At 32.9% G+C, this 25575-nt stretch overlaps 1 protein-coding gene across 5 annotated transcripts in view; it reads left to right on the top strand.

The window, feature by feature from the left end:
• Positions 1-25575, top strand: part of CWF19L2 (CWF19 like cell cycle control factor 2) — a 123581-nt gene that overhangs the window by 17692 nt on the left and 80314 nt on the right. For 4 of the 5 annotated variants that reach the window (XR_005203195.1, XM_037745200.1, XM_017547046.2 and 1 more), the window contains exons 7-10: positions 4193-4308; positions 8175-8821; positions 22427-22520; positions 24434-24523. Coding sequence is in view for 4 of the 5 variants with exons in the window: in XM_037745200.1 (XP_037601128.1) it covers positions 4193-4308; positions 8175-8821; positions 22427-22520; positions 24434-24523 (947 nt within the window). In the remaining variant the exon portion in view is untranslated. The remainder of the gene's footprint in view (positions 1-4192; positions 4309-8174; positions 8822-22426; positions 22521-24433; positions 24524-25575) is intronic. The other variant, XM_017547045.2, reaches the window with a different exon arrangement.

Here is a 25575-nt window from a genome sequence, read left to right as displayed (position 1 = left end):
TTTTTGTCTTTCAACTTCAGGCAGAAGTGTCCCTGCTAAGTTATGTAATAGTAACTGTAGTCATATAAGGTTCTCTTTGAAATACTGTTTCATAGGTACTTACAGAAAAGTTGGAGAAGCAGTAAATTAGCTCACTCAACTATTACTGTAGAGCTGTTTTTGTGATCTAGGCTTTTACCATCCCTAATGTCAGAGAACGGTCAATAAATTTCTCTGAGGAAAACCTAAAATTGAGAGACCCAGTCTTTGAATCTTGCCGTTCGACAGGTTCTTTGCTGAGTGGAGAAGATCTGGAGTTTTACTTTAGGTGGTATCTTTTAGCAGACTGAAACAGTAGAATCAAAGATACTAGGAGAAAATGACCTAACATAAAGTTTTTAGAGAGCCCTTCTCCCACCCTCTTCATATCGTGCTTTTACTGCTTCTCTTTCCCATCTCCTATTTATTCAGAAGGAGAAAAAAATGACAGAAAGCTTCTGTCTGTCAGAGGCTAAGATCCCAGAGTTGAAATTAAGTTTTAAAAAATGATCGATGGGTTTTACTGCATATGTAGATAGAGTTGACATTCTACTTAGACCAATGGTAGGACTGGAACTGTTAGGCGTCTGAAAATATTGCAGTATCAGTATTAAGGTGGTAGAGGTGACATAGTGTTATTGTTAAAGGACTAGACTTTGGAGTCAGTCTACTTGGGATTGGAATTTTGGCATTTCCACTAATTAGCTTCATAATTTTGGAGCCATTTTCTGGCCTTTCGAGCCCAATTTATTCATATGTAATAGGGGATAATGATGTTACCTATCTTACATAATGTGAAGATTAAATTAGAAAATCTTTTAGCACAGTGTCTGGAATACGGTGACTACTCAATAATGATGATAATGTCTGATATTTGTATGATTAAATCTTTTGGGAAGGTTTTATCAACAGGTTTTTGTAATGATTGAAATGACATATTTTCAATAATATGTTAATCTTGATTTTTTTCTTAGAATTAAGTAGAAAAGTAGGTTAATCATTTTCAGAGCCCATAGAAAATTATTTTAAGTCATATTTTAGTAATGAGAATATTTGTGGAATTTTAGAATTTATGTGGCACAGTTACGTATCAGCTTTTTTCTTAGCAATCATGTAAAGGAGAGCAGTGTAGATGTTATATTAATTGTATAGCTCAAGAAACTAAGGCTTAGAGTAGCCAGGTAATTTTTCCTTCAGTCATGTTAGTAGTAGAACCCAGGTCTTCTGATTCTTAGTCTAGCATTAGGTACTCTAGATTCTTTAGTGGAAGACTATTTTTATTACCATGTAGTTAGTAGGAATTCTTGCTTACAGACTCTTTCGATTTGATTTTCTTTCTATTGATTTTTTTCCCCATGCTTATTTTTTGGCTTTTTCTGCTAGAATCTTTGAGTTGAAAAGATTTTGAGAGATGGTTTAAATCAACTATTTTATTTTAGAGATGAAGGAGTAAAGGTCCAAAGAAGTTAATGACGTACTTAAGATTTCACGAATATTTAATAGCAGCATCAAGACTAAAATCTAGGTTTCCTGATAGTTTATCGCTATTTTTATGTTAGTATTTTTTTCTGAGAGAATTGGGGAATATAGCCCAGATTCATTTGGTTGTTATTAATATTTTATGACTTTGAGTTATGATGGAATCATACATTGAAATTTCTTAATTTTTTACTTAGAACAGATTTGAAATCTAGGTGTATGTTAAGTGCCACATATCAGTTAATTTATGTAATTATTTGATACATCCTTTTCTGAGCATAGAGGACCTGAACCATGCTACATTCATGTTTATACTTCCTATTGTAGGAAGGTTTTTATATTCATAATAAATATTCACTTAATTTTTTTTATTGAATTTCGGGATGGTACTGCAAGTTGGTATTTTTTGTTTGCTTTTTAAATACTAAGTTTGGTGATTTTTTTTTTTATTACCAGAAAGACTTCATTATTGCCATCTCTAATTATAAGATAAATAGGACTATTTAAATAGAACATATTATCAACTAAAGGTGAAATTATTAAATTATTGTATAAAATATTAATTTAAATATTTCTAGAATTGTATGAATTTAACTAGTGAAGGAATTGGCTGAAAATTTTTATTCCAATTGGATTTTCTTTGTAAATGTCAACATAGAGGAGTAAAAGCAGTCTTACTTTTTTCTCTGATTATTTTTTCTGAGCTATTATATTTTGTTGATTGTTCAGGAAAGTTTTACTGTGTGCATCAGCATTTTTCCAGTTTCACGGATAATTCTTTGGAATAAACAATTTAATTATGTAGCTGAAACGTACATATAGGGATTTATTACTGTGGACTTCTTTTACTCATGACTATGTAGATTGGAGATTTAGACTAACTTCCTCGAGTAGTTGCATAGTTAACTTTGAACTCATAAACTATATGAATAACAAAGAAAGCAAGAGTAAAATAAGCTTTTGAATAAAATGTGAAATCATTGCATTAAGTTAGAGATCTAGGTTTTGAAGTACAAAATATTTTAGGCCTGTAAAGAAAAGTTATATTAGGATGGATTGCTTAGTAAAGATAAACTTTTGAGATCTGAATGGGGGAATGGAATTAATTTGAATAGAATTAATTTGAGCCTTGAATAATCTGTTTTTTTTTTTTTTTAAGTAAACTGTTTATTGAAATGTAATGTATATATATATAAATATTCAAAAATATTTAGTGAATATCTACTATGAATATAAAAACCTTTCTACCATGGCTTACATGTAAGTTATATATGTACATAAACACACAAACCATAAGTATGCAGCAGCAGACTAATCATTTTGGTCAAATGAAAACATTTATTTGCTCAGCACAGTTTGAAAATCTTATTAGTAACCCAGAAGTCCCTTTATGGCCCTTCTAGTCACTACCTTGTCACCAGAACGGTAACCATTATTCTGTTTTCCAGTACCAGATACCAGTATATCCTCCTTTGTTTCAAGCTCCTTTTGCCCACATTTTGAGATTCATCCATGTTGTTGTGTATAGTTGTAGTTTTTCATTTTCTTTGCTGTATAAAAATAAGTAGTATATTTTAGGAATATATCACAATGTAGGAGGTGTCCTGTGTACTGATGGTATACATTTCCTGGGTTGTTTCCAGGCTGAAATTATTGCAGTGTTCTGCTATGAATATTCTTATATATGTATTGGGGTCAATGTGTGTGCATTTTTGTTGGTTATAGAGCTGGGGCGATCTTAAAGCAGTCATGTTCTGGGGCAAGGAAAATAAGGAGCAGAATTTTTATTTAAGTAATTGATTTCTTCTTGACACATACCCAAAGTGTGATGTGTAATGAAGAAAAGAAAGCCAGCTTAAAAAATTCATTAAAGGTCTTCAAATGTTCATTGTTGGTAATTATGAGTAAAGTAAGATACAGGTATTGATCGACTTATGACCTATGCAACTTACTACCATTCGACTTTACGACCACAATCGCTAGCCACGACTGCTCTGCATCTGGCAGCGCAAACGTTGCCCAGCTGGGCGTACGACAGTGCGGACCAGCTTCCGGCAGCACTACCATCTCCGTGTGCATATAGCCTACTCAACTTATGGCCAAATCGTGTTACGACTGATCTGTCGGACCCAATCATGGTCGTAAGTCGAGCACTAGCTGTAATTTGTTTTAACATCCACTTGCATAGCTTCCCTATTTGTTCTTTGTTCTGCAACTGAGGTAGCTTTTTCCTTTCTGTGTGTGTCCTTTTATTCCTTAATTATTTCTTGGAATGTCCTCCCTTACCTTTTTAAAATAGAAACGCAACTCATTTTCTTGAGCCTGGTTTGTGGAATTTTCCCTGACTTCTCACTTGGAAATAACTCTACTTTTCTCACTTTCTTGAACCCTGTGTATCTTTTTATATTAGCGGTTACATTATTTTTATTTTAATTATTTATGTCCTTTTATTCTTATTCTCTTAGATTGGAATTTTCTTAAAGATAGATTTATTTATCTTTTCCTTCTTCCTAGTGGCAAAACTCTGTGGCTTACATATATGGGCACTCACATATAATACGTGTGTTGAATTCCAAATGCACTTATATATTTAAAGAAAAATATTTGTATTTTAGAAGTCATTATAGAAACAATAAATATTAATTGTATGATAACCACATTAAAAGTATAATGAATATTTAATGTTGGAATTTAGTTTCAGTGGTAGAAGATGGTGGATTAAGCTGGCTAAGGAAGTCTTATTTAAGAATGAAGGAACAAGCTGAGAAACAAAATAGAAACTTTGAGGACATTGTAGCCGAAAGATATGGGGTGAGTATCTGTATTAAGGATATGGGTCTTATTTTCAGAATTATGTGAAAAATTAACTGCATTTAACTTTGTTTTGTGCCATGAAGAATTGAATTAATATTAAATTTAATGTCTTTATACTACTGAAGTAATTTTCTGCTTTTCATTATTATGTAAACATGTATCTATTTTTTATTGGCATAATGAATGTAAAGCTTAAGTATATGAAACTTAAGTGTGGGTGTGTTTAATATAAAAGTAACATTCTCTCATTGTGAGAAAATTTAAACAATGCCGGAAAGTTTGCATGGTACACTTCTGGAGGTAACCACTGTTGGAATTTTTGTATATTCCAGAGTGAGGTATATTCTAGAGTTTGGGTGTTTTACAGAATTTTTTAGAAGAGTGTATATATACTCTTAAAGCAATGAAAGCATGCAACAGTATATATTTTAGAACCAGTTTCCCCATTTTTCTGGACAGTCTTTCTATTGCAATAATTATTGATGTTCTTTTTTTTTTTCAATTGCCAGAGGAAAGCAAGTTTAGAAAGTAGTAAGATTTTTGGAATATACTTTTCCAGATATTCTCCCCCTGTATTTTAAAGTAGGCTTATGGAATATGCCCTGGCTTTTTAAACTTAATTTACACATAGTTTGATGCCAGTAAATATGTACATTTTAATGACTTCTTAATATTTTATTATACATTTATAGGATTTTCTTTATCTGTTGGTCAGTGGATGAACATTTATATGCTTTCCTTTTCCCTTGTTAAATAGCACTGTGCTGACTGTCGGTGTCCAATGCATTTTGCATATTTTTCTTATTGGTGAATTACTAAAAATGAACTGCCTGTTTAAAGGATATAGACATTTAAAGCAGTGTACCTATTGCTAAATTTCCCTACTTAAAGAATGAACAAATTATCCTTAAGAATATCTTTTATCACATAATTTCAACAGTAAGATCATTCCTTATAGTTTATGTTATTGTGATTGGCAAAAATTTTAAGTTTTGCTTTTGTTTTTAAACATTTGTTTACTGGTGAATTGGAATTTTTTTTTTATATTTATTTTGGCCATTTGTATCCTTTATTGAATTGACTATTGATATTATTTGCCCATTTTTCCTTTGGAATAATGATTTAAGACTTTTTAATAAATCTGTTCAGATTTTTTCTCTCAGCTTCATGTTTGTTTTTTACTTTGCTTGTAATTTACTATGGATAAGTTTTAAATATTTTTACTTATCAAAATCCCTCATATTATTTTTTCATAAGTTAATGCTCATTTACAGGCCTTCACCACCACAGTCATAAAAATGTACAGCTATATTTACTTTGAGTACTTGTTCAGTTTTATTTTTTATGTTTTATCTTTAATCTTTCTGGAATATATATTTGTGTATGGTATGAAATAGGCATCAAACTTTCCATAAGTCTTATATAGTTGTTTATAATATATTGAATGAATTATTTTGTGTACCACTAATTTGAAATGACACGTTTATTATGCATTAAATTTTCTTATATACATGGGTCTGTTCCTTTTCTCTCAGATCTATTTCATTAATCTTTCTATCTTCAGATTGGTTTCATTGATCTTTCTATCTTTTCCTGGAATTAGTATCATACTGTTATAATTATTGTGGTTTTCGGTAAATTATGCAGATAGCAAATAATTAATAAACACCTACTACATGGTAGTCACTATGTGACTAATAGGTCTCTCTTGTTAGTCACTAAAACTTTAGCTTTGCTTTCTTATGTGTTTATTTTTCTTAGTAAATTTAAGCTCACCAGAAATAAACATTTTTCCAAAATTTGTTATAAATTTATAACTTTTTGGAATTTTGATTTAACTAAATGTATAGATAAATTAAGAACAACTAGTATCTTTATAATATAGAGTCATCCCATCCCAAAACACCAAGTATTTATTTATACACTTCACTAATTTTCTCTGCAGTTATTATGCATATGCCATTGAGGTTATTTTTATTTTTTTCAATTATAAATTGAAATCTAAAAATGTTTTTTGACTTGCTATTGGTTGGCCAATTTTTTAAACATTATTCTAATTTAGAAAATTTTGGGTTATGTGGGAAGGTAGTTATTTGCAAATAATTATTTTGTTTTTCTCCTCTCTGTTAAAATATTTAAACTTTCTTTTCTTTTTGAAATAGTTATAATTTTAGAACTTTGATGAGAGGATTGGAAGCTGGTATTCTTGTCTTTAAGTAATGACTTCTTGGGTTTAAGATTATCACGTTTAAGTATCTTTGTATTCAGAGTTGAGTAAAAGGTGCTTTTTTTTTTAATTTTTATTTTATTTTTAAATTTTTTATGTTGTATATGTTTAAGGTATGTATTCCAGGATATTTTGATATGCACAAGGAAATAATTACTACAGTTAAGCAAATTAATGTATCATTTATCTCACATAGTTATTCTCCTTTTTTTGTCCGATAAAAGTACCTAAAACCTACTCTCTTAGCAAATTTTCAGTATATAATGTGGTATTATTAACTGTAGTCCTCTTACTGAACATCATATCTCCAGGCTTAGTTATCCTATATAATGGAAACTTTGTACTCTTTGACCTCGGTCTTCCCATCCCCTCTCCTTGCAGTAACCACCTTTCTGCTTTCTGTTTCTGTGTGTGATGCATCTTTTCCTTGAAAATCGTTTTAAACTTTGAAACTACAAGGACATTTATTTAGACTTGACCATTGCATTTGCCATTTGATTTTTAGCATTTGTTTTTTTAATTTTAATTTTAATTTTTCTTTCCAGAGATCTTTGCCCTAATTCATTTATGGAGTGACTTAATCATGTTGAGTAATTTTTTTCCCTCAGGATTGCTAGTGCTATGCCCTCTTATTCTCTGCATTTTTGAAAATGATTTTCTTTTTCCCATACCAAGGAAGGATAATTTGATTGTAAAGTGAACTCTTTATATAGAATTATAGCTTAATTTTTTCAAAATTTTATCTTGATTCTATTATTTATTTATTATTATAGATGAACAGCTGATAAGTCTGTCTTTCCTTTGCACGTAATTTGTTATTTATCTACCCCTATCCAAATGCAGGCTCACACTTATTCACTCCTTCTCCAATCTAGTCATTGTAAAGGATTTTCTTTTTCCTTGAGTTTTGAGATTCAGGAAATAGGGTTTTTTCCTGTGTTTTTGTTTCTTTTCCCCACCCAAGGCTATTGGATGAGCCCTTCTGAGAAATTGGCTGGGAGAGATTTTCTTACATATTTTTAAAATTAATGCTCTTCTCTCATCATCTTTGCTCCATCTTTCTGGAAGCACTAATAAATGCAGATTAGATTTTCTAGAATCAATTGTTCAATGTGTTTTTCTTTCATATAACTTAACATTTATTTACTACCTTTTCCTAAAATGTAGAGAATTCCCAGGTTAATTTAGTTTTCAGCACTCTCTGTTCTTCCTTTTGTGTATCTGGGCAGTTTTTTGTGGCACATAATTTTATATTTGCAAATTTTTCTTGTTCTTGAATTATTATATTTTCCGTGAGAGTCTGTTTTAGCATTTTAACCTTTTGAATCTCACAACCAGTAAGAATTAATTATTTTTTGAAAAGTTTGTCTCTACTGTTTTCAGTGTTATACTTTGTATTAGTGCAGAGCATTTTGTCTGTTTTTGGGGTATCTTTTTGTTATTTGATAATTTTTAATTGTTTATGCATGTTTTTAAAAAGTTTGTCAGTGTAGGATGATTATATGGGTCTTCTTTCACCCCCTTAGTGGGCTTTTCGGTATGCCACTTGGCAGTGAGCCATACAGTGACATGTGGGGTGCAAGTCACTGAGCCATTCCTAATTTTAGATATCTTGTTTAATTTTTCTCCTTTGTAGTCAATGGAAGTATTTCAGTCAAAATTAGAAGACGCTGAAAAAGCTGCATCCATGAAAGAAGATTATGGACGAGAACGGTGGAGGAAACCCACATATTCAGATAAAGCAAAAAATAGTCAAGAAAGTAGAAAATCAGACTTAGTAAAATATGATAACAGTTCATGTGATAGATATGCTACAGCAGACTCTGCAAAAAATAGCAATAATGTTAAATTTATTGGTGATGAAAAAGATAAGAGACCTGGGTCTTTAGAAACATCTAGAAGAGAATCTAACCCAAGGCAAAATCAAGAGTTTTCTTCTGGAAATTTGAGAGCTAAATTCTTGAGACCCTCTGATGATGAAGAACTGTCATTTCACAGAAAGGGTAGAAAATTTGAACCATCTAGTTCATCTTCACTATTGGTAGCTCAGGGTTCTTTGCATAGTGGTTTCAGAAAACCCATCGAGAACAGTGAAGAAAGATTAACATGGAGTCACTCTGATGGGAAAGGAGACAAGAAACATTCAAATCAAAAGCCGCTGGAAACCAGTACCAATGAATACCAACACATTACAGAAGATAGGAGAGAAAAATCCCAAGACGAAGGCTTCAGAGATGACCCTCCAAATAAATATCTGCAGGACACAAAGTCTACATTTGCTGGGTATTTTATCATTTTTTAGTCTGATAAGTGAATATTAAGATCCAGAGAGTTTAAAGAACTGAAATGTATTTTTAGAACATCAGCTGTTAACTATGACTATGGTCTCACATATCTTAAAATTGATAGAAGGGGAAAGATACGCAGATTTAACAATGCAGTAATATTGTGTTATAGAGTGCATTTTTTTTTAGAGGTTTGCTTTTTTTTAGAAGAGCTGAAAGAATTCAGTAGCTATATTTTTTCAAAGTATGTTGCTTCTTTGCAATTTAAAAAACAGAATGAGTTAACATTTTCAATGTATGTGCTGTAGGAGATATTTTGGTAGATTTTGTTACCAGTACCATTATTTTCTAAGTAAATTATCTTATTAAGTATAATCATAGTCATAAATAATGTATGTCTACAGGAAGTCTAGGAGACAAAAGGAAAATATACTACCACAGCCCAAACATAAAGCGACAAATGTATGTTAGAAATCTTGCAAAAGGCAGCATGAATTAGGGTGGTTATTTTGCGCAGAGAAAAAAATAATCCACTTTGGGCAATTGACAGATTTTAAAGATAATGTTAGAGTTTTAAATGTAAAATATATGTTGCACTTATATAGGGCTGGGTCAGAAGATGAGGAAACCCCCCTTGAATGAGACCAAACCTAAGAAAATTTGCTTTAGCTATAAGGCTGGCCCTGTTGAAGATAGCCAGAAAAAAAAAAGTGTCCAAAGGGTAATAACTTACACTTGAATGATCATTTAAATCTGTTTGAAAATGGCACCAAATGAGTGGGACACTAAAGGAAAAGTTTTTAGGAAGTAATAGAAACCTATGGTTGTAGTAGATAAAAGCACTGTGGTTTGGGGTTGTGAGTCTGATAAATCACTTTTGTTGATGACTCCATCTGAAGCAGTGGATTATAAAACTCAGTGTGTAACTTTCAGTGGGAGGGAGCTGGCAAAATCAGAGAGTGACTAAGCCCCAGTCAAATGGGCTCTGGTTCAGGTCAGGGCTTTGCTCCCAGGAAACAGAAGGAGAAATCCAATTGTATTGACTGAATAAACATGGCAGGGATTAGTGCCTAAGCCTGTGTGCATATATAATTATCCTGTCTTCACTCCAGGTACCCTGGGTGGTAGACTATTTTCAGTTCCCAGCCACTAGGGAAATGAGGCTCTTATTTCCTGATATCATTAGGATTGGGTTAGCGTTTGGATGATCCGTAGGTCTTCTGTGACTGTAGCTAAGCAAAATGTCTACTGCACAATTGGTATTCCAACTGGTTTTCTGATTGTTGCATATTTGCATGTCTTATTTAAGTTGTAATCTTCTGATAGATACACTACAATGCAGACACTTACTAAAAGCTGTGTATGTATGTATGTCTGTTAGTGTATATATATAATTTTTTAGTTTGAAGAGAGAGCTCACTAAAAGGTATATGTGTGTGTATGTATGTATGTATATATGTAATTTTTGGTTTGAAGATAGTATTCTTTGTTATCTGTGTTAATTTGGTGGTAGAGAGGGTTTGAGGCTTTCTGTGATTCTGTGACTGGCTGGAGAGGGAAAGAAAAATCTAGGCATCATCCAAAAAAAGAAAAAAGATTCCTGAGAATGTAGAGTGGTTGTAAAGTAGGAGACCAGGACAGGACCTTGAAGAATGCCTAGAAAGGATCAGTGAAAGATTGTTAGAAATTATTAATTTGTCTGAACATTATCCTGGGAATATGTTGAATTTTTTATAAAGTGCTAGAATCCCAGAAAGTTCTAGGACTAATGAATTTTAGAACTAGAAAAAAAAACAACATAGAAATGATTTAGAACTAAAAGAAGTAGTCTGACCTCTGCATTTTACAGATGCAGAAACTGAGGGAACTCAGGTTGTGACTTATACAATGTTATATAACTAGGATTTCCAGGTTCTTTTTTTGATAAAAAATGGGTTTCTTGTAATATTTGGACATATGTATGCCAAAAAATTTTTATTGTTTACCTGAAGTTCAAATTTAGCCAAGTGTCCTGTATTTTATTTAGCAACCCTGTGTGTAACACTTATGCATTTCCTGGGTTTATGACCTTTCACAAGAGTTGACACTTCGCTGTGCTTCGGGTTTCTTATCTTAAACCAGGATACCAACAGGATCTACTTCATGGGGTTGTTGTGTGAGTTAATGTATGAAAAACTTAGCATAGTATCTGGCACCTAGTAAAGGCTCCATAAATCTTAGCTGTTACTGCTATCATTGATATTATTATGTAATTAGTTATTGGCAGAGCTTAGACTCTGTATTCTGATGTCTGTTTAGCATGCTTTCAAATAAGGTTAAAGGGAGGACCTTGAATCTTTTTATAAAAGGAAAAGAAAAATCTTTTCCTTTTATACATTGATTATGGAAAAGTTATTGATACCCTTTGTGAGAGTAGTTTTGTTAGAACACAAGAAAAGTTGATCAGTTAGAGGCATAGGAGAGAGAAAAAGAGATAGATAAGCTGCAAGAAGGGAAGAATTTTCAGCAAGGACTGGAGGACTGGAAAATAACTTTGTGTCTTGTAAAATGAATATGGCAACATGTCATGGGTCAGTCTACCAGACTGTAAGTTGTTACAAATAATATCTTTGTCTTATATAAATGGTCATCATTGGAAAAATTAGTTGAATTAGTTTTTACTTCTTTATATGTCTTGTATTTTTATCTTTACCTTTCTTGCTCTTTACACCAGTATCATTTTTTAGAACATGCCATTTACAATCTGAATAAATGTACATGTATAAAATTTAAACAATATAGATGGAAGAGTATAAAACAAGAATATAAAACTTAGATGTGTATAAAATGAAAGAGTAAATCTCCCTTTCATGTCACTTCCACCCTAATCCTATTTGCCAGGTTAATAGTGTTGATAGTATCTTTCCAGATTTTTTAGTGTATTTGAAAATGTGTAATATATATAGTTAATGTATAAAATTTTATATAAAACGTATAAAAACTTAAATATATATTTAATATGTAAGTTAAATAACTGTACAATGCATATGCCATTTAGAATCTTGGCTTTTTTCTGAATATCTTAAAGATCCTTTTACTTCAGCCCATATGTACCTACATTTTTTATTTTAAAGGCTCCGTAATACTCCATTGTAAAACTTAGGCATAACCTAATATTTTTCACCAGTTTCCTATTGATGGACTTTTTAGGTTATTTCCAGTTTGTTGCTCTAAGAAACAATGCTGCATTTAATTTTTTGTGTGTATCTTTGCATGCTATTTAAATATAGCTGTAAAATAAATTCCAAGGACTGGAACTGTAAGGTCAAAGAGTACATGCATTTTACTTTTTACATATTTTGTGGTATTAACCAATTTAGACTCTTATAGTCATGCATGGGAATGACTTTTCTCCTACTTCTTGCTGATAGTATTATTGAACTTTTTAAAATCTTTGCCATATGTGTAATTGAGAAACAGATTATTTCTTTGATTTTTATTTTTTTAAATATGAGTGAAGTTGGCCATATTTTTATGTGTTATTTGTATTTTTTGTTAACTAGTCATATGTTTCGTCCTGTTTTTGAGTTGTTGTTTGTGAGAGCTCTTTATATTTGTCATGTAATGCAAATAGGTTTTTCATCATTTGTAATTTTCCTATTTTTCGTTTTTCATTCATTCTTTCTTGAATGTGTTCAAATTTATCACTCTTTTCCTTTATTCATTTTAGGTCCTGTGATTATATTAACTAGCAGAAAAACATCCACTATTGCGGCCCTTGCAATTAAGAACCTTGAACTTTTTATTATTAGAAATAAAATGTGCTTTTGCATATATTTTTCTTTTGTTAGAAAATATATTGGCTGAATATTTCCAGGAATATGAAACTTAAGAGTAGTATGTAATGTGAACAAAAATTAATGAGATGTCCTTAATTTTGATTTTATAAATTTAATATCAGAAACTTATTTAATGTAATATTTTAATCTTTGGGTGTCATTCTTGGCAGAGTTTGTTACTGTAGCACAAAGGTCAACTGAAGGATGCTAGGCTCTGAAGGCTTTGAGCATAGTTGTTAGATCCTTAGTCAAGGAAGCAAATATGAGAGTAAATGGTGAGAAAATAATAAGGAAGATCTGTGAACACTGCCAGCACAAGAATAATAAAATCATATGTGGCTAAACAATGGGGATGTATTCTGAGAAATTGTCATTAGGCAAATTCATTATTAGGCGATTTTGTCGTGTGAACAGCATAGTGTGTACTTATACATACCTAGATGGTATACCTTAGTACATACCTACACTATATGGTACAGCCTTTTGCTTCTAGACTTCAAAGTACAGCATGTTACTGTACTGAGTACTGCTGCCAGTTGTAACACAATGATAAATATTTGTGTATCTAAACACAGAAAAAGTACAATAATAATAGAGCATTATAATCTTATGGGATCACTGTCATATGTGGTCTGTCATTGACTGAAATGTCATTATGCTATGGATAACTAATTGCAGGTTTTAAAAATGTTGTGATAGAGCTCTTTTAATTATTCCTCAAAGCCTCTGTGTGTGTGTGTGTGTGTGTGTGTGTGTGTGTGTGTGTGTGTGTGTATGTTTCAAAGAGAGTACATTTTAATGTGAAAATAAGATTTGCTTTTTAGAAATTAATTATAAAAAGGACTTCCAAAATATAGCAGTAATTCTGGAAATTGAGACGTGCTTGGGCTTTTTTTCTTTTTGCAGGATAATTGCAGGTGTCATGGTGATGTTTCTTTGAAAGCATTTGCTCATCATTATAAATGCTTAGGGAAGGAAAGGAAGAGCCCGTTTCCTAATTTTTGCTGTAGAGCAGTGTCTTTGCTGTGGTGTTCACAAAATAAAATAGAATAATGTTTTCTTCAGTTATTTTGTGCTCAGCAGCTTTCCTTTAAATGTCTTTACTTGATGCCTATTACTGTTATATTGTGTTGAAGTAACTGTTAATGTTGAAATTACTAGTATAAGAGATGTTCAGAATTCTTATGTATTTTTGTCATTTATCGTCATTACTTTCCATCTAGTAAACAATTTAATTCGTGTTAGAAAATACTAAAAAAAAATTGTGTGGAGTATTCCATTTCATGACAATGGAAATCACCTCTTTTAAAGATCCATTGAGATTCTAGTTACCTTCTGAAAATGCGTGGGCTTGAGATGGACGTCAGCCTATCTTCATTGCCCTTCCTTCATAGAATCTCTAAGCTTGCATCCTGAGACATGAGGGGAAGAGGAAAGTGAAATGACCCAAAGATGTGCCCTTTGGATGGACAATAACAAACTTCTTTGGCTACTTAATCTGGCTTTTTTTTTTTTTTTTTTAAATAAAAGAGGGTATAGAAGTCAGATTTTAGGAGACTAAATTATTAAGAGTTATGGAATGACAGAGATAGAAAGTGTATGTATACTAGAACATATTTATAATTAATGGAAAAGGGTCAGTTTCTATTTTAGAAGAAGCAAGACAGGTAGGCAGATGATAGATGGGGCAATTGAGCAAGATCCCAGAAGTTAGTGTGGATGAATGTGGGGTCCAGTTTACTTATAAAAGTAGAAGGATTAGCTTTGGGTGGAAATAGTTAAAAAAAAAAAAAAAAAGAGAGAGAGAGAAGTGTAGCTACAGATTGTGGGTGGCAAGGGAGAAAATTAGGAATTCTTTCTTAATGACTTATGCCAGTGTTTTTTTTTGACACATGATCCCCATAATATTGGTGATCCTCTTATGTATAATGGAAAGTCAGTTATGATTGGTATTGGTGTTATAAAGAAACTTTTAGTTCTTCATGAAAAGCTCGCATTAGAAACAATTTGATTAATACCCTGTTTTTAGGTATTTATATTTTTATTTTCGCTCATATCTATTAGTAGTTATGATTCTATTGCCATATTGACATTTGATGTAGTTTGTGTTAATAACCCTGAAACGTTTCTCAGGAGAAGGAGATGGATTGATCGGTGGCTTGGTCTTTAATTCTTCTGATCCTATCAGATTTAAGGGTGCTTGCAAGATGGCTTATTTCTGGATATGGAGCTTAATAGGAGATTATGTATGGACTTGTTCTGCATCTGGATTATAGTAAGTGTCTATTGGAATAACAGAGAAAGGATTGCAGTCACCTCCTTATCCTAAAGATCCTTTCTTTAGTTCTTTGGTTTCTTAGTTGGCTGATGTTGAGATGAAAAATGGATGAACTAGTCATAACTTTAGTTGGAAAGAAAAACTTGGTCAGGTACAAATGGCAGAAGGAAAATAAGCCGAGAAGTTTCTCACTTAGGAAACAGGAATTTGAGAGACAGACCCTGAAGAAAGCGACTTCATAGGGGAATAATGGTACTGGTGCTGTTTAGAAAGGGCATGAACTGTGGTGATTTAATTTATTTTGCATTATACATACATGTAAAAATGTATTATCTATAATTCCACGTAATAAACATAAATAAAAGTTTTCAGAGCAGGGAATTTTAGAAAATTAATTGAAGGGAAAGAATGCAAATTGAGAAAAGTTGTTTTGATTAGTAAGAGAAATTTGATTAGATTGCCAGAAATTAAAATAAATTACATTTGCAATACAATGAAAATGACATGTACCTTAGCATTTAATTTGAAAAATGTACTAAAAATATTTTCCATACAAAAAGTACAGCTGATAAAACAAGCAATGACTCAGCCCATGGACGCATCTAAAAAGTAATAATGTTTTTCTGCTTACATGAATGTAGTGTCCCTACTGTTCATTTTAATTGTTTTTTAAAATGTAGACTGAAAAGATACGAGGGGAATGAAAATATGTTACTTTCTAGTGTTGCTTTACTGCACATTTTTAGATTTCTTAAACACCAGAGTATTGCCTTTCCTTTCAACAATATGGGAAGAAATGGCTGCTATAGGTTTCCTGTAGAGATTTTTTTCCAATGCTATCTGTTAAAAGATTTTTACTCCCAGAGGAATTTATTATTTAGAACTAATTTCCAAATATTTTTGGTAGGTCATGTTTTGATTTGGAAACCAAATTTGTAGAAAATATGATTAATGTTAATTTTCATAAAGTATTATAGAATCTGAGAATTCAGGAAAACTAATAATATCAGATATATCCTTTACATTTAATATTATGACAGGTTAGTTATACTCTGGTTTTAAATTTCATTACTCCCTTTGAGGGTTAAAAAAAAACTTTGAGATATAATTGATATACAATAAATTGCAAACATACGAAAGTGTACATTTTGGTATGTTTTGAAATGCATATATTTTCATTAAACCGTTGCCCCTCAAGCCCTGGTGCCCTTTCATAATCTCTCTCTCCTGCTTTCCCACGCCCCTGCTCTCTACTTCTAGGCAACCACATCTGCTTTCTTTCATTATAGACTGCAGTTGTCCCTTGGAATTCATGGGAGATTGGCTGTAGGACACCTCAAATATGCCATAATTGCACATACTCAAGTTGGAACCCACATGTATGAAAATATGTTGCTTTGTATATGTAGTTTTTGCATCATGTGAATGCTGTAATGCTGTATTTTTGATTGACATTTGGGTGAAAAAAATCTGTGTATAAGTGGACCTGGGCAGTTCAACCCTCCGTTGTTCAAGAGTTAACTGTAGTTTGCATTTTCTAGAATTTGATGTAAACGGGATCATACATTATGCAGCCTTTTTTTTTTTTTTTTTTTTCTTTTTTTTTCTTTTTTTTTTTTTTTTTTTTTTTTTTTTTTTTTTTTTTTTTTTTTTTTTTTTTTTGGTCTGTCTTCTTCACTTCAGTGTAATTATTGTGAGTTTCATTTATGTTGTTGCATACGTCAGTAGTTCATTCCTTTTTATTGATGGGTAATATACTGTTGGCGGGTACATCACAATTTATTTTCCATTCTCCTGTTGGTAAATATTGAGATTGTTTCCAGGTTTTGGCTATTATAAATTATGTGTCTCTGGACATTTATGTACAAATCTTTGTATTGACATATGCTTTCCTTTCTCTTGAATAAATATACCTAGGAGAGCAGTAGCTAGATCATATGGTAACTGTAGGTTTAAATACTAAGAAACTGCTAAACTGTTTTTCTAGATGATTGTACCATTTTACATGATTACCAACAGTGTATAAGACTTGCAGTTTCTCTACATTCTTGTAAGAACTTGGAATGGTCAGTCTTTTAAATTTTGGCTCTTCTAGTCGATGTGTAGTGGTGTCTCATTGTGGTTTTAATTTGTATTCCTTTAATGGCTAGTGACTGCTGATGCTGACCATCTCTCCATGTGTTTATTTGCCATTTGGATATCTTTTTGTAAAGTGCTTACAATGTGTGGTGATGTTACCTCTCTATTAGTAATTTAGATCTCTTTGTTTTTTGGTCGCTATAGGTTTATCAGTTTTATTGCCTTAGATGTCAGCTTTTAGTTTCATTGAATTTATTTTTCTATTTTCTATTTATGTCACTCTGATTTTTTTGTTTTTTGTATTATTTTACTTTGTTTTAATTGGCTCTTTTTCTGCTTTCTTAAGTTGTAAGCTGAGGTGATTGATTTGAGATCTTTTCTAATATAAATATTTAGTGCTATAAATTTCCCCCTAAGTAATGCATTAGCAGCATTCCACCACTTCTGACATGTGTTATATAATTTTCCTTTGGTCTTATTTTTGACCCATGGGTTATTAACAGGTACACTATTTAGTTTCCAAATATTATAGTTGAAGATTTTCCAGAGGCTTTTGTTAATGATTTCTAATTAATTTTATTGTGATCAAAGAACATAATTTGTACAACTTGAATTCCTTTGAATTTATTGAGACTGTTTTTATAGTTTAGAACATGGTATATCTCAGGAAATATATATATATATATATATATATATATTTTTTTTTTTTAATTTATTTTACTTTAAGTTCTGGGGTACATGTGCAGATCTTGCAGGATTATTACATAGGTATATACATGCTATGGTGGTTTGCTGCTTCCATCCCCCCGTCACCTACATTAGGTATTTTTCCTAATACTATCCCTCCCCAATCTCCTCTGCCCTTCTGTCCCTCCTCTAGTCCCCCCACCCCCCAACAGACCCCAGTGTGTGATACTCCCCTCCTTGTGTCAATGTGTTCTCATTGTTCAACACCCACTTATGAGTGAGAACATGTGATGTTTGGTTTTCTGTTCCTATGTCAATTTGCTGAGATTGATGGTTTCCAGATTCATCCATGTCCCTGCAAAGGACATGAACTCATCCCTTTTTATGGCTGTGTAGTATTCCATGGTATATATGTGCCACATTTATTTTTATCCAGTCTATCTTTGATGGACGTTTGAGTTGGTTCCAAGTCTTTGCTATTGTAAACAGTGCTGCAATGAACATATGTGTGCACGTGTCTTTATAATAGAGTGATTTGTAATCCTTTGGATATATACCCAGTAATGGGATTGCTGGGTCAAATGGAATTTCTATTTCCAGATCCTTGAGGAATTGCCACACTGTCTTCCACAATGGTTGAACTAATTTACACTCCCACCAACAGTGTAAAAGTGTTCTTATTTCTCCACGTCCTCTCTAGCACCTGTTGTCTCCAGATTTTTTAGTGATCGCCGTTCTAACTGGTGTGAGATGGTATCTCAATGTGGTTTGGATTTGCATTTCTCTAATGGCCAGTGATGATGAGCATTTTTTCATGTTTTTTGGCCACATAAATGTCTTCTTTTGAAAAGTGTCTGTTCATATCTTTCACCCACTTTTTGATGGGTTTGTTTGCTTTTTTCTTGTATATTTGTTTTAGTTCTTTGTAGATTCTGGATATTAGCCCTTTGTCAGATGGGTAGCTTGCAAAAATTTTTTCCCATTCTGTTGGTTGTGGGTTCACTCCAATGATTGTTTATTTTGCTGTGCAGAAGCTCTTAAGTTTAATTAGATCCCATTCGTCTATTTTGGTTTTTGTTGCCATTGCTTTTAGTGTTTTAGTCGTGAAGTCCTTGCCTATGCCTGTGTCCTGAATGGTATTGCCTATGTTTTCTTCTAGGGTTTTTATGGTGCTAGGTCTTATATTTAAATCTTTAATCCATCTGGAGTTAATTTTTGTATAAGGTGTAAGGAAGGGGTCCAGTTTCAGCTTTCTGCATGTGGCTAGCCAGTTTTCCCAACACCGTTTATTAAAAGGGAATCCTTTCCCCATTGTTTGTTTTTGTCAGGTTTGTCAAAAATCAGATTGTTATAGATGTGTGGCATTAATTCTGAGGCCTCTGTTCTGTTTCATTTGTCTAAATCTCAGTTTTGGTATCAGTACCATGCTGTTTTGATTACTGTAGCCTTGTAGTATAGTTTGAAGTCAGGTAGCGTGATGCCTCCAGCTTTGTTCTTTTTGGTTTGGATTGTTTTGGCTGTGCAGTCTCTCTTTTGGTTCCATATGAAGTTTAAGGTGGTTTTTTCCAGTTCTGTGAAAAAGGTCACTGGTAGTTTGATGGGGATAGCATTGAATCTGTAAATTACTTTGGGCAGTATGGCCATTTTCATGATATTGATTCTTCTTAACCATGAACATGGAATGTTTTTCCTTTTGTTTCTGTCCTCTCTGATTTCCTTGAGCAGTGGTTTGTAGTTCTCCTTGAAGAGGTCCTTCACGTCCTTTGATAGTTGTTTTCCTAGGTATTTTGTTCTATTTGTAGCAATGGTGAATGAGAGTTTGCTCATGATTTGGCTCTCTGTTAGTCTGTTATTGGTGTATAGGAATGCTTGTGATTTTTGCAGATTGATTTTGTATTCTGAGACTTTGCTGAAGTTACTTATCAGCTTAAGGAGATTTTGGGCTGAGACGATGGGGTCTTCTAAATATACAATTATGTCGTCTGCAAATAGAGACAATTTGACTTCCTCTTTTCCTAATTGAATACCCTATATTTCTTTTTCTTATCAGGAAATATTTTGTATGCACTTGGAAAGATTGTGTTTTCTATTCTTGTTGGGCGGTGTGTTCTGTGAATGTCCATTTGGGCATGCTGGTTGATGGTATTATTCAAGACTTCCATATGCTTGCCGATTCTGTTTACAGTAGTCCCTCTTTATCCACGGTTCAGTGTCTGTGGTTTCAGTTACCCATGGTCAACCGTGCTCTGAAAATATAGTATTTTGCAAGAGACACCACCTTCATATAACTTTTATTACAGTATATTGTTATAATTGTACTATTTTGTTATTAGTTGTTGTTAGTGTCTTACTGTGCCTAATTTATAAGTCAGACAGCATAGGTATGTATATATAGGAAAAATACTATAGATAGGGTTTTGTACTACCCAAGATTTCAGGCTTCCACTGGGGGTCTTGGAAGATAACTCTTGCAGATAATGGGGGACTATTGTATTTATCCTATCAAGTATTGATAGAGAGGCATTGAAATTTACAGCTATAATTGTGGATTTGTTTATTTCTCTTCTGTCAGTTTTTGCTCATGTATTCATACATTCTTGCTGGATTGACTCCTTTTCATATGAAATGAACTTGTTTGTTCCTGGCAATATTTTTTGCTCCATAATCTTGTTTGATATTAATGTAGCCACTTCAGCTTTCTTTTGATTAGCATTAACGTGGTGTATCTTTTTCAGTCCTTTTATGTTTAACATACTTATGTCTGTATTTATAAAGCATTGTTTGTAGTTGAGTTTTGCTTTTTTATTCATCTGATAATTTCTGCCTTTTAATTTAGGTATTTGAACCATTTATATATAATGTTATTGATATAATTAGGTTCAAATATGTAATTTTGCTCTTTGTTACCTATTTTTTCCATCTATTCTTTGTTCACCTTTTCCTCTTTTTCTCACTTGTTTTGATTATTTTTATGATTCCATTCCATTTCATTTCCCTGGTTGCTGTAATTTAAATTTGCTTTGTTTTTGATGGTGTACTATACCTTTAACTTATCATAGTCTATCTTCAAGTGATGCTACTCCTGTATGGTATAAGAACTTTATCATTGTTTACTTTCATTTCTCCCTTTTCTTCCTTTCTGTTAGCATTGTCATACATTTGTCTTATGCTTGTTATAAACCTCAAATATATTATTTTTTAAAATAGTTATCTTCAGTTACATGTATGGTGGGATACCTAAGGTTGTCCCACACCCCTCTGATGCTCTTTTCATTTTTACAGATTCTTTTCTCTGTGTTTTAAATTCATATAGAAAATTGCTTCACGTTCACCAAACTCTACTTCTACAGTTTAATCTTTAATCTTATATAGCATTTTTTTTTCATCTCACATATTGTAGTTTTCATCTGTAGAAGTTTATTTTGGATCTTTTTTATATCTTTGTTGTGTCTGACTTTTTGAACATATGAAGCACTGTTATAATAATCACTTTTAGTATCCTTGTCTGCTGTTTTTTAAATCTGTGTTGGTTCTGGGTTGATTTTGACTGATAGCATTTTGTTCTAATTATGGGTTGTGTTTTTCTACTTATTTGCCTGATTTGCCTGTCTGATCATCATTGATTAGACTAAGCTTTACAGACTACCTTGTTGAGTGCTAGACATTTTTGAATTTCTCTAAATATCCTTGAGCTTTGTTCTGGAATATGGTTAATTGGAAACCATTTGATCCTTTCAAGTTTTTTTAGGTTGGGCCTTGAGCAGCATTTAGTCTAGGGCATGTTATTTCTCAGTAATGAAGCAAGACTCTTAATACTGCGTCTACTGCTTTTTGAATTATGTGATTTCCTAGTCTGGCTAGTGGGACTGGACATGCAGTTCCCAGGAATGCCAAATATTTTACCTCTAATCCTTTGGGTTAGTTCTTTCCCTGACTGCAGGTAGTTCCTTGCTGAGTACTCAAGGGGAACCCTCTGCAGTTCTCTGGGATTTTCTTCTGGTGCAGCTTTCTATTCTTTGGTACTCTGTTCTGTGAACTCTAGCTACCTTGGAATTCTTGGACTCCAGGCTATGTCTCTTTTACACAGAAGTCCTTCAGGCTCTGCCTGAGGTCACTGTCCTACACTGTAGCCTTGACTTATTTCTTAAAGTAGTAAACTAGGGAAATCTGACCTTGGCTGGAGGTTTATTTTTTGTGTGAGGCTTCTATAGTATAGGTTTGACACATGATATCAATTTTAAACTGGTTTGTATTATATGACTATATGTTCTGGACTGACTTTATAAAAAAGCACATGCTTATTGCTTTTATTCTTTGAATGAAGTTAAATATATCATTTTATAGTTTCTTAGATTATTGACAACTTATCATGTCTAATGAGAAGAGTTTCCAAAGATGTATAGAATTATGGCCTGGTTCTAGTTTTTTGTTTGTTTCCTTTTTAAAATTACGAGGATGGGGATACTAAATAAGAAGAGTTGGTAAATATTATTTATATCATTCTTATTGAGATTTTGATCAGTTACTAAAACTGCCATAGGCAGTTGTGGCAGTGTAACAGAGAACTTTAAACTATCAACTATGGTAGAACACTGAATTTCATTTTCAGGCATTACAATCATGATCTCCTATTGGTGCTGAATGCTTTATTGAGGCCAGTTAAAATAATGTTTGAATCTTGATATTATTGCTTGCATTGCACCTGTAATTCATATGCTGTTAATCTGTCCTGTTCCAACAGCAGTCCAGAGCATGAGTCCATTCACATCCTGAGTGTTGATGAGAAGAACAAGTTGGGAGCCAAGATTATCAAAGCAGAGATGATGGGGAATATGGTAAGACTCTTAGATGTTGTTTTGGAGAATAGTGATTGAATATTTAACTTCTTGTGAGGAATTTTAGAAGTTCTTTAGCAGTGTGGATATAGCACACTGTGAAAATGACTGTTGGTTATCGATTCCTTGAAGAAACTCTCAGCCTGGCTTGGTGCCCACGCCTGTAATCCCAGCACTTAGAGAGGCCAAGGAGGGCAGATCACTTGAGGTCAGGCATTTGAGACCAGCCTGGCCAAAATGGTGAAACCCTGTCTCTACTAAAAATACAAAAATTAGCCAGGTATGGTGATGCGTGACTGTCGTTCTAGCTACTGGGAAGGCTGAGATGGGAGAATTGCTTGAACCTGGGAGGCAGAGATTGCAGTGAGCCAAGATCATGCCATTGCACTCCAGCCTGGATGATGAAGCGAGACTGTCTCAAAAACAAAGAAAAAGAAAGAAATTTTTGAACCTTTCTGTGAACAGTACTATCTGCCTACTTCCAAGTAAATGATCTACTTTCTCTGTCAGATCTCTGAAATTTAAGATCCTAAGGAACTGCGTGCTTTTAAATTTTTTTTACTTTGATATTTGCTTTATTCCAGCATTCCTAACTCATTGAGCATATTTAAGCGAGATAAAGATAGCACTTTTTCTCCCTCATTTTTGTCATGTATTGTTAAGAATGCTTATTACTTTTCCAGATTACTTAGGAACCTAAAAAAGGAGGATTAAGTCATTTATTCAAGTTTTAAGTAAATGTGCTGTGCCTAATACTGTGTTAGATGCTTTGTGTAGGCTAACTCATTTAATTCCTTTAGCAAAGTTTGATTTAAGACTAATTTACCTCAGAGTTGTAAGAAGTAGGAATGATTTGATAAGAGCTGTATTTATCCATTCATCCATTCATTTAGTATGTGGCACATGTATGTTAAAATAATATACAGTGAAATATGTATTAAAGTGCACATGGCAGAACAGCACAGCCAGATATTGCACATCTTGGTAGAATAGATTCAGTCATGGTCATACATATGCACTCATCTCAAACCCAAGTACAAGGGATCTTTAAGTAATCTTATGCTTTGGTAAACTGTTGGTACAACACTATAGTAGAACAAATGGTAACCAAACAAGATATTTCTGTTGTTATTAGTTAGTTATGTCTAATAAAGGGCATATCTTACATATGCTGCTCTATCTTTTTGAATCTGTTCCCTGGAAACACTGAACTTCTACTCATCCTAGAAATTGGTAAGGGAAATAAACCAAAAACAGTAATAACGATAGCAAGAAAGTACAGTTTGAGCTTTGAAAGTACAGAGGAATTAAAGAAATGAAAGAGAGGTCACCAAGGTAAGAGGTTAAAATATGTGTTCTTGTGTTCAGGAAGAACACTATGGTGGAGCTTGCTTTGCATGTCACATAAATCTACTTATTTAATTTATTCATGGTTTATTGCTTTACATGGCAGTTTTATATAAGTTTATATAGGTTTCTTCGAGTAAAAATGAAATATATTCAGAATTTTTCATCTAAATTATAAACAAGAAGGTAACATTTTCGGTCTCATGATAGCTTTTTCATTACCAAAAACTGAAGTTGAAAGTATTGAACTTTTATCATATTTAGGAATTATTAAAAATGTCATTAAGGTTATGTATTTCCTTCATCTGTTTCCTCCAAAATATGTGTTCTTATAATTATTTATCTTTGAAGCATGAACACATGTCACAGGTATTCAAGAAGGTTGTAACTGAGATAAGCTCATTAAAGAGTAATATACTAGGCTGTGAGTTGGTAATTGAAATTAGGTGATGGCTACAGGAGTGTTTTGTTATGCTATTTTATCTTCTGTTGTGTAAATTTGAACGTTTTGTCATAAAGAATTAAACTACATGTCACACATATTTTACTTGTTTTTCTTTTCGAAGGAATTAGCTGAACAACTTAAAGCTCAACTTGAAAAGGCAAATAAATTCAAAGAAACTGTAATGCAGATACCAAAAAAATCTGGGGTAGAGGTAAGTAATAAAAGTTTGTTTGGAGAATGTAATTACCTTATATAACATTATTACTGGGCAGTGGTAACATTTTAATTTAATTTAATTAATTTTTTATTTTATTTTGAGACAGTGTCTTGCTCAGTCACATAGGCTGGAGTGCAGTAGTGTGATCTCAGCTCACTGCAACCTCTGTCTCCCAGGTTCAACAAATTCACATGCCTCAGCCTTCTGAGTAGCTGGGACTACAGGTGTGCGCCACCACGCCTGGCTAGTTTTCGTATTTTTAGTAGAGATCGGTTTCACCATGTTGGCCAGGCTGGCCTTGAACTGCTGACTTCAAGTGATCCAGCTTCCTTGGCCTCCCAAAGTGCTGGGATTACAGATGTGAGCCACCGTGTCCAGGGGGCAGTGGTAATATTTTAATGTGAGATGTGTCTGTGTATGTATCTGTGTGTTTATCTGTATGTATGCCTGTTTTTAAAAAATTACTTTTCTATGTATTCTCTTACATCCTATCGGCGTGCCCTGGCAGAAGAAAGCCTCAGGCTGAGACCAAGGGGACCTACTTTTATTCTGGACTGTGCTCCTTACTGATTGCTTCTGTATGAGTCAAACTGTTCCTTAATTTGTCTCCTTCAGAATGAGAGACTTAAATTAGATATTCATTTTATATAAAACAAATTACTTTGGTTTATGATTGATTAACCTATCTGTTAGTAAACAAAACAAATAAAAACACCTACCTGCTTGGAACTTTCATTTGGGTAGGGATGGAAACAATAAATTATAAAAATGATAAACAAATTAAAAAATAATACAGTATATCAGAAAATTATCCTATGGCAGGGAGGGAAGTGGCAGTTTTGAGTGACAGGTGGGTTGGTGGCTTGGCCAATTCTCATTGAAAAAGTATAAGGCCTTTATGTAAGGACCTGTAGTTTGTGAAAGAGTGAATTTCTGTGTATTTTGAGTGAAGAGCATTGCAGTCAAAGGGAACAGAGATTTAAAGGCCCAAAGATGGAAATATGTCTGATGTACAGGAAGAATAGCAAGTAGACTAGTGTTGCTGG

The sequence above is a fragment of the Cebus imitator genome, unplaced genomic scaffold (assembly GCF_001604975.1).
Source record: "Cebus imitator isolate Cc_AM_T3 unplaced genomic scaffold, Cebus_imitator-1.0 Scaffold194, whole genome shotgun sequence".
In the NCBI taxonomy this organism is placed as follows: Eukaryota; Metazoa; Chordata; class Mammalia; order Primates; family Cebidae; genus Cebus; species Cebus imitator.
Note: the sequence above shows the minus strand (reverse complement) of the source record. Positions and strands in the feature narration are given on the sequence as shown.